This window comes from Anguilla anguilla, chromosome 12 (assembly GCF_013347855.1).
Source record: "Anguilla anguilla isolate fAngAng1 chromosome 12, fAngAng1.pri, whole genome shotgun sequence".
In the NCBI taxonomy this organism is placed as follows: domain Eukaryota; kingdom Metazoa; phylum Chordata; class Actinopteri; order Anguilliformes; family Anguillidae; genus Anguilla; species Anguilla anguilla.
Window position 1 is genome coordinate 22,455,707 of NC_049212.1, and position 10,673 is coordinate 22,466,379.

General features: G+C 40.1%; 1 protein-coding gene across 1 annotated transcript in view; it reads right to left on the reverse strand.

Annotated features, from left to right (window-relative positions):
- The window catches only part of grm5b (glutamate receptor, metabotropic 5b), a 74,792-nt gene extending 70,931 nt beyond the window's left edge, over positions 1–3,861 (reverse strand). Inside the window, exons 1-2 of the mRNA XM_035383725.1 lie at positions 3,699–3,861; positions 863–1,766 (exon numbers count right to left, since the gene is read on the reverse strand). Coding sequence (XP_035239616.1) covers positions 863–1,541 — 679 coding nt within the window. The 5' untranslated portion in view covers positions 1,542–1,766; positions 3,699–3,861. The remainder of the gene's footprint in view (positions 1–862; positions 1,767–3,698) is intronic.
- Positions 3,862–10,673: the final 6,812 nt, after the last annotated feature.

A 10,673-nucleotide genomic window follows, 5' to 3' on the forward strand; every position in this document is an offset into this window, starting at 1 on the left:
CTGTCTGATGAGTGATGAAGTAGAATTATTAATGGACGGGAGCAGAGGGAGGGTCGTTTCACAACTTTCACCACAATCCTCACCACAACAATCCTCACCCCTTTCATTATATTCTTTAAATGAAACAGTCTTATGTCTTAACGATTTTAGAAAATTAGGCTTCTAACAAGCTGAATGGGAAAAAAATCTAAAATGTTGACACAAAATGCCGTGTTAAGTGTTGTTTTGGGTCACTGCCGTCTTTTTAAATGGGAATTCTTTCCCATTAGACTGGCTCAATGCCCACGTGGTCACTGAGAAAAGACTTAAATTAGCCACATTGTATATTCCCCGGGCATCAATCCAGGTATTTGGATAGCGGTGTGCTTACTTTAAGCAGAGGCCACATGGGATTCAATATCAAAATATTCAGAAACAACAGAATTCATTTTGATTTGCACATTATATAGCATCTGAAGACTCTTTGTGAATTCTTTTCCTTATATCGGACAATATTAATGATATAAAACAAGGTTTTCCAGCAGAAATGACAATAAAAGTGTATTTTTACATTTTCACAAAATTAAGACCATTTTAGACTGACCTCTGTATGATATTTTTACTAATCTGACTTATTAATAATTCAGTTTGTGTTATAAATCTTTCTCAATAGCTTACCCAATCTGTCATTGGATGCATGATAAAACTAAGGAATAAGACTGTGTCATGTCTCCTAGGCATTCAGGAATAGCTTGATACTCAATATTACAAACTGGTGAAGACCTGAGGTTCAAGAGCATGGTGAACATTCCCAGCTACAGATCATGCAGTACGTGCATGATTTGCCCTTTCATTCCTCTCAGAGAAGAAGGCAGCAGCTTACCTTCTGTGTGGATGGCCGACACGTAGCTCCAGTTGTACCTCTTGACAATGTCAACCATGGCCCGGGCTTGCTGGGCGTCAGAGGGCACCACTCTCATGAAGTACTTGTACAGGGACTTGTCACTGAGGTCCATGCTGGTAGCGGAGTAGGCAATCTGGGGGATGTTAAAGAGCTGCAGCAGGTTCTGCACCTGGATGGCCACCGAGCTGGACCCGGGTCCGATCACGCCCACGATGGGCTTCTTCCCGCGCATGGGCGTGGCGCCTCTCTCGGAGCAGCGCATCATGCCCTCCTCTTCCTCGGTGGACACCAGGGAGTCCCGGATGAACTCGATGCTCTGCTCCAGGGCCACAGCGGAGTGCCAGCAGGAGTCTCGGATCTCGCAGCCCAGCGTGATGTTGGGCAGGATCTTGTTGTCGGCGTTGATGCGGTCCAGGGTGTACAGCATGGCCTCCACGCGCTGGATCCCGTACTGCTCCCGCACCGCCCCGCACTTGCGCTCGTGCACCTTGTCGGCCGGGGGCTGGTGGTGGACAGAGAACAGGGCCCCGATGATGATGTCTCCAGAGGTGTGGGCCACCACCCGCCGCTCGTTAGACTGTGCATCCACCAGGAACCCAACGCTTGCCGACCCATTATCCTCTGACAGCAAAAGCATGAGGAGAAACAAGAGGCTCATTTTGGGTACACCACAAACGCACCTCGTGTGCGCTCAGGGAAACTTCATGCCTGGAAGGGAGGCACCAGGACCCACTGGCTGATGAAATATCTCTGAAGCCTTCTATTCCACTCTGGGTACAGCAGAGCTCTCATTTCTCGGGCATTTCCAAACACAGCCTAATGAAGAAATGTCTCCAAGGCAACGTGTTACTGAGGAGGCGCAGGTGATAGTTGGCTTCATAACCTTGAATTAAGACAACGTAACGCAAAGACATTAGAAACCTAATCTCTGTTGCAACATCAACCACAAGAAAAATCATTCTCAGATTCAACAATATGTTTATGTTAAAGTTCTGAGAATGGCAATGTCAAAAGCTACCACAACAATATCAAAATAACAAAAACAAATGCCTTAGGATGCCTGGTAAATAGAAATGCGACAAACATTTCTCCAAATTATAAAATGTACATGGTGCCACTCAGTCATCAAAGCATTATTGATCAACCTAAAATAAGGAATGTTTGATCTACCAGCACAGTATCACAACAAAGAGCTGTAGTGCAGCATTCTGACGGCTCCTGTTTGGGTCTTTCGGTTCAGAGCATGTGAGCATTAGACAGATATAATTTAAAATGCCGCATAAAGATTAAAAGTAAAGATTATTAGTCAATTATCATTGATCTAATTAGAATAATTAACCCTGATCCAGATATGTGAATTGATTGAATCAAGGAAAGGTAAAATGCAGCAACATGATTTAGTTAAATGTCTGCCATTGCAGGGGACAAGGGGCCAGGTAATGTTATTATTTGACAGTGTGGTTACAGCCTTATTATTTGGAAAACTGCTTCTGTGAGGTCTCTGTTACAGCTCTTACATTAAACCGATTAATTCTCGCGACTACAAGAAGAAGCATAGGCAATAAATCATGACATGATTCTCGCTTTCTCTCTCTTTCCATGGCGCGGGCTCCCGACGGGATAGTATAGCGTACCTGTCGGTTCTTCTTCGCGACCACGTTTTTTCGATTTCTTGCAGGCAAAGAACTGAGTTTTCATGGAATTTACTTTTGTTTTACAGAGAGAACGTGCCTTGCTCATCACGCTACTCATAAAATTGAATTCAGTGACTTTTATTTATTGTTAATTAATCTGCCTGCTTGGCTGTACATTCTTCGCAGCGAAACAAAACGTACAAAGACATCGTATGCGATATTGTTAAACAAATGCCCATTGGCACTTGGAATGCTTTAGCACGTTTACCTGCGTGCAATTAAAATAATAAGCTATAAGGTAGGAGGCTATTTCATAAATTCACAAAATAATGCCTTTGTAATAGCGACACTGGGCTATCTTCTGCTGTAGTCTTCACAATTTATATAGCCAATACTTCTCCAAAAGGACACCTATATAACAATATTTCCCTCTCTCTATCTCGCTCGGTCTCTCTCCATCTCTGTCACACGCACACACACACACACACACACACACACACACACAAACTGGATAAATATTTTTTTCAAGTTACCCGTTAGTCGCCATTGCAGAACGGACATGATTCATTTTGATTGTCCTGTTATACTGTTCACTGGGAAATGTTTGTCAGTGTGAGGCAGGTTGACCGACGTCGTAACTAAAACTACGAACTGAGAACTACGTTAAACATACCGTCTGAAATAAGTAAAGAATATTTTAACGGTCCAGCACAAGTACACTACTGTGGCTCTTGGGAGCTATTCGTGGTGCTGAAAAAGCCGAGCGCCCCTATTTACCTTGAAACCTCTGCAGTGGACAACTTTGAAATGTTAAAATGCGTTATAAACTCCTAAGATTCATCTTGCGTTTATCTATTATTAGATATTAAATAAGAAATTATCCACAGCAAATACATAATCAAAAAATGGCAATGGTGAAATGCAATGAGCTTGAATAAAAACGTAGTCCGAGTGAACAAAGATATGCCTCAACAAAGACAGCATTACGTCTCAAACCTCTGTAAATTCAGCGAAACATAACGACAGAAAAATTTTGTTTTTAAAAGAAGTCATTCTGCGTATTTTCTCATAAAGTGAATGACTGTATTAAATGCGTGCATACGTTCCTGTTATCAGACGGTTTATTTTCCGCAAACTACATAAACCTTTTGTCTGAAATCCAATCAAAACGATCGTCTTACCGTTCAGATTCCCTATTCCTCCCCAGTCACAGTTTTCTCAGGTAGCCCGTGTTCTGTGGTGTCTCGCTAATTTGTCTAGATAGCGAGAAGCCAATGCCTGCGACAGGAGTAAAGGCTCGTCTTGCCTTCATGTCACGCACCACGCTGCAATTGCATGCTCGCGCTCCCCCACATCACCCACCCCCTTCCCCCACCCACTTTTTCAGACTAACCTGCGCCAGGGTGCTTGGACACGATGATCCCATTTAGCATAAATGTAGGTATAAAACATATTTGTATATTATGATTACGGTCTTCCCTGGATATGTTTTATTCATTAATTTTTTATTCATTAATGACAAGGCAATGCTACAAGGTTGCTGCCTCATGTACTGAAAACGCTTTGATCCCTGTTGCAATACCGCTCAATATTTAGAGTGCGACTTTCATTCTAACCAAAAACTGTATGCGCTCTCCGTTTCACTCACACGTACGCTAGTGTGAATGATATGTAGTCTGATTGATTAGACCCCTCTTCTCTATATTGTGAAGACTTATTTTTCTGCTGGTTTACGGACAGGGCATTGATTAAATAATGTTGTAAACGAGTGGGCTACTTCACAGTATTGAAGTGAACGTGGATAGTGAAATCCATTATACATGCTATTCCTCTTATTCATGAAGTCCAGTGTTAAGCGTTCCTGTTCGACCCCTCCAAAAAAGTGTTATTCAAGAGTACCACCCTGTGGACACCTTAAAGGGAAGTCAGTTGCAGAAAAAAAGTATGTGGATATGTAGTTATCAATAAGAATGATAATGCTTTTAAGTTTGTTGAATAAGATGTAGGCCTATTACATTTTCATTATTATTATTATTATTATTATTATTATTATTATTATCATCACAACAAAACGGTCCTGGGTTCAAATCCTGGCCTGGGCCTTCTGTGTGGAGTTTATGTTTTCTCTCCGTGTCCATGTGGGTTTCCTCCCACAGTCCAGGCATGTAGGCTAATTGCTCTGCACCAGCACCCCGTGACCAGGATTAGCAGGTATCGATAATGAATGGATGGATGGAGACAGTGTTCAGAGGTTAGTTTGGTGGCATAGCCTAATGTAATTTGGGCTTTGATCGAATGCAGCCTAATATGTCCAAACTATCTCTAAGGTTTTTCATAAAATCCAGTAACATTTGCTTAAGTCATACAAGATCACACTGTAGGGTTGTACCTAATATTGAGTATATTAGTCCTAACCTATTGCATACTGTTTATGCGTGCTTAACCTTTTATACGTATATTGTATGCTACTTACACCAATAGGTCACAAACTAATACAACCACAACCCTACAACAAGTAGCAGTCTATCATGATAATTATTCATACAGAAAAATTGATGCGAATGAAAAACTACCTACTCAATGTAGTAGGCATACGTATCCATATACAATCTGGTGTGTCAGTGTTATTACAATGTAGCCTACTGCCACAGAAAATAATACGATTAGGCAACTTTGGGGCTGACCAACCCTCTTCCTGGAGATCTACGGTCCTGTAGGTTTTCACTCCAACCCTAACAAAGCACACCTCATTCAACAGCTAGAGATCCAGACAGCCCTGGGCTACATGAAACACCACAAAGGCAGTCTATAGAAAGCCTTTACTTCATTGCAATAATTGAAGCATTGCCACTTGCAGAGTTTGATGGCTGTATAGATTTTACTATGCACATACAAATAGGCTACAGCACAGATCACACCATGCTTTGGCAATAGCAGGTAGCTAACTTATCCATTGATTCTGTAGGTAGTGTAGGCTACCAAGCTAGTCTACATATCCTACCCAAACAAATTCTTGTGTTGCACAATTAAATGTGCCCCCAAATTGTAATGACTCTGTTCTATTGCGCAATACTTATTTTTCACTTTGACAAATACTTTTCCAGTAAGATAAACATTCACACAGCCTACCACGTGATCTAACAACAGTTAGGCTGCATAAGTCATTTGGCATATCATGTAGCATAAAGTGCGGTATCCCCTGTTTAGCTCACCTTTAGTTACTCATACTTAGATTGTGGTCAAGACTAATTTAAGGCCAAATTTGGAATTGGGGAAAGCTAGAAAGACCATCGACTACGAACTAATTTGCCTGGCCTTAACTGAGCACGAACATATAAATAACACAAATACATTTTGATCATTTTTATTTGTATTATACAAGAAAAAAGTCATCCTTACATAGGCCTTTCAGCGATATTCCATAATGCATGTGTTGTTATGCGCCAGTCGAGCACTCAGGAACGACCACTGAAGATCTGACTACGATTAAACCACTTTTTACCATGGCGACACAACATCACGCTTGTCCCTCGCTTGTTCTCTTTCTCTCCATAACTCTTCCTCAAAGCCAGAGTGAGTGAGTGTTACAGGTAAATTATCACTACACCACTGGAATCAATAGGTTTACCTAGGCCGTTTGTGTGAACTAAATCGTCAAATAGCCTAAATAGAAATGATTTGACTGCAACCAGACACATTTAGAACCAATATGAGTAAATCTAAAGGCGGATTACTTGTTTTTGGTCCCCCTGACAGCTGTGCACGGGATTAGAGACCATTAAGAGAGCATGCAAGGCCTACACAAACTGAAGCTTGCGGTTTGTGTAGCATGTGTATGTGTACCATCTCCAACCAACTAAAGTCTATCCCACGCAAAAACAGATTTACTTTTCACTGAGATGAAGGCAAGGCCACATCTGTGCTGTGTTCTGATCAATCAATATCCATTTCGATATCGTTTAAGATCGTTTTAGGAAAAACAGAGATCCAAACAAAGATCCACTCCACCCTCAAGGTACATGAAGTCAAAAGCATTTTATATCCCAAACAGCTCACACAGGAAAAATTCAATTACATTTAAGGCTTGAGGGAAATCAAGGTTTAACTTCATTACCGTTGAATCAAACTATGTCCACGCTGATTCAATGTTTACTCTGTGAAACAAGGTTCAATTGGTTCCAATTGGAAGGGATCTGAAAGATTTAACTCACGACAGAAGAAAAACCGATGTTTCTGCATGTGCATGAACTATGAAATGTTGTAGCAGTACAGTGTAGTGGAAATGAACTTATTAGTAGAACTGGGGGGGGGGGGGGTAATGTTGTTATAAACCTATTAACAGGGTATCTAACTTGCTCTGTTTCAATAAAATATCCAGCTGTACAAATATTATATGAAATGTATGTCCTGGCCTTTCAAAAAACAGCATAGATCAGCAAAAGCTCCAAGCTAGTTAATACTGGTGTATTGCTGGTCCAAGCTTTTATGAGAATAGCTATGCTGGTAGATCAGCTTAGTCAAGCAGGTAATGTAATGACCATGCTGGTAGAACAATTTGAATTTGATAAACCAGCTGGTTCCACTGGCATAACCATCTTTACTGATTTATGTTGGTTTTAAATACAGGATGATAAGGAAGCACAGCTTCGCAAACAAAGAGTTGAATGTATGTACAATAGAGATAATTAAATGACTAATCATTTACATTTGTAATCATCACATACACCATAGATCAACATTCGCATACCGCAAATAAGCCTAATGCTGTTCTCAGTGTTTAAATAAGAACTTTAAGAGAAGCCAGATTGAATGGCAGGGAACCAAAAGAGCTGTATGACAATATCACCATGGCAACCACGAGCTGCTATTGTGCAGAAAATGTAGGTTAATGCCAAGGTGTCAATGCCATATGAAAGGCTTATTTGCTTTCCTTTGCCAGGACAATAACACAGTTCCATTTTCATTGAATATATTGTGATACAAGCATCCAACCATTAGAGTCAACATCAAATTATGCTGCTCACCTTCTTCTGTGAAGCTGCCTTAAAGATCACAGCGAGTTATGTGTCCCCAAAAATCACACTTTCCTTTTATTTGGTAGTGCACAAAAAATATACCAACCTAAAGTCATGGCAATAGGTCTTGATTTATTAGTCAAAAGAAATGTAACACCTCTTAAATGTTCATCAGTCATCTCAAGTGCCACAGGTGAAATTATCTTAATATCTTATATATATATGCTAAAAACTGTTTGTTTTGCCTCAGCGGAACTTCACAGTGGCATACCACAAGTGCGCACCCATACATCCACAGAACACATGTACCGGTGAAAGCAGAAGGAGTCCATCTTCACAAAGATCATTTAGTACACAAGCTTATATCAGTTTTACATTGACCCTTAATTTAATTGCACCTTTGTCACACAGTTGCTTATAGAAGAACATTAAACTTTCTGGATGTTAATGGGCATTTTGAAAAGAAAATTAAGAACAAAAGAGTTAACTTGATATTTCTCCTGGGGAACCTTCTAGGCCAAGGCCTTCAGGCTGTGTCAAGAATGCAGGGCAGTGACTTGGAGGGAGAGATCAGGAGTGGATTCACTCACTGTCTTATGCATGCCCACAGTACCATCCTTTCCCCAAACGTGCCAGAAATCCTGCAGGCAAGACAACCCGCTGGGGCAGTGCGATAGTGTGCATCCCAAATGAGACTTAGGATGACAGACTGAACCGTTAACCGGTACTCCTCAGTTTTTTCCTTTTCTAACGATTACCAATTAGATTATTGAAAATCGGGGATGAAAGACACCAAATGAAATGCTGTTTCAGCTCCTCTTCAAAAAACTATGGCTTGTTTAAAAAAGTAGATAAACAGTATAATGGGACTATCTTTGCAGTCACTTTTTCTTTCAATGTTTTGGCCAATCAAGGCAACACTTGATTCTCAGTCTAGGTCAGCTAAAAAAAATCTACTTTGTTATAATATATACATTGAATATATGCACTTTTGACTAATTGTTTCAACAACATGAATGTATTAACAGAAAATGTAGCTCTTGTGGATTTTGCTTTTCCTTTGGTAGATCACTTTTGCAAAAGTCTAACAGGCAGACAAACAGAATAAGACTGTGGCACCAAGACACTGGCATCCACAGACTCTAGAGTTGCAGGGGAATTGACCCTCCAGTGTCTTTTGCTGAGGATTTCCTTGTTCTTTCAGTGAAGTCTGCGGTTGAGGAAAGAGAAAGGTCCCTGTTCTGTGACTGTCCAAAGGGGCGGGTTAGAGTGCCACCTTCTGGTGGTATTTCTCTCAAAAACATTGAAATGTCCCTCTTATTGACCAATATGTGGAAAAAGTAGCAGGCCTACTCCTCAGCCTAGGCTAAATTTACTTACCAATAAAATGTTACCATGTCGGTGTAACTCATTACGTTCATCTATTATAATGTATATTTTAAGTATTTGAGTTCAGTTTTGAAACCTGAATTAATACCAGATTTTTTAAAAATTATAAATAAATAAGACAAGGGCACCGCAATCAGTGGGAATACAACAGAGAGAAATTGGGTTTTTCACACTTGTTCTAGGCTAAACAAAAAAGTGTCTTCCAGTTCGAAATGATAAAAATGAACTGCAGGAAAACTGAATGTAGGGAATTGTACTTTTTTTATATTCTTTTATATTCAGAGGTGGACATTCCAGGGGTCCGAAAGTAAAAGTCCTGCCATGTATTTCATCCACAAATGAACTCAGCCAGCTGATATAGCTCTACCTCCTGGCTGAAGAATGGTGATCATTAGCAAATCCAGGTGACTGGAACAAAATCCTGGGATTAACTTTTACTTTCTGAACCTGGATTGTCCATCTCTGTTTATATTATGGTATCAGGTTTATCTGGTTAAATGTTTGACATGCAGGATGTAGGGATAGCATACAGCATAGATGGGCGCTGGATCTTCAGCGGCGGAGATGGAGACCCTGTGGCTGTGATAATCCCATGATGTTCATTCCTGCTCTAGTAGGGTTACTCAAAGGGGATTAGCTCAAACTCGTGCCCCGCTAAAGGAACATGTGATAGGCTTATGATCCTGAATTTGTGGGCTGCCAGAACCACAGAAGGCAACAGATGCCCTTTCGCTAGCACATAATAAAAGGTCCCATCATACACAAACTTAAAAGGTCCCTTTCATTTTCCTGTACTACGAGTAGGCTTATCAATAGTTTCTGTCACGCAGTCATAATTCTAGAGGAAGCGATAACTTCCTACAATGGTGTTCTATAGGATGGTTTTGCTCTGAAATTGTTTCTTAGCCCAATGCATATAATAGGCAACAGTGAACACCTTCAAAACACAGCCTTTATATTAATAATACTACTCTCCATATTCACAAGCATACTGTACAAGCCAATGCAGAGGATTTAATCACAAACGGTTAATGACATATTATCCACGTATTGTTTGGGTTTAAATTGTCAACGTTGGAAGTTCTTCGAAGTCAAGAGCGAATTCAAGAGTACAAAAATGTTCAGAAAAAATGCTCACTTGCAAAATTTAGCGAGGTTTTCTAAAAACATTTTATTCGTGACTTGCAATCACCCTCATACATAAAGATACAATGAAGGTATATTTTTGGTCGGTAAGGATTTTTTCCCCCCAAATGTACACTGTATAATAATGTTCTATTTGGGTACTGATAAGTACCATTCACAAGTTAAAAAAAATATATATATATAAATATATATAGAAATGAATTGTGCATTGCTGGCTAACGCTACAATACCTTTTCGGCACTTTTTCCTGAGTGATAGGCCTACCAAAATGATAGGTGATAAATATCTATAATTACTACAACTTGATTATAAAGCTTTTCTTTTCACAAATAATAAGCCCTACGAAATGGCTTTCATTCATTTTTTATTTCCCCAATCACTTACGCAGATTAAACTGACTTCGTAGCACTATTGTATCGTATCGTATCGTATCGCCTACACACAAATCAAAATATTTCCCACTTTCTGTTCATGCTTAGCATTCCAAGAACACGGAGACATGGCCTTGAGACAAATGCGAATAGACTGAAAATATTATCTTGACCATGTGATGGGATGGAGGGGGAGTGTGTATAAATTTGGAGCCAACTTTTGTTCTCCTTTCTT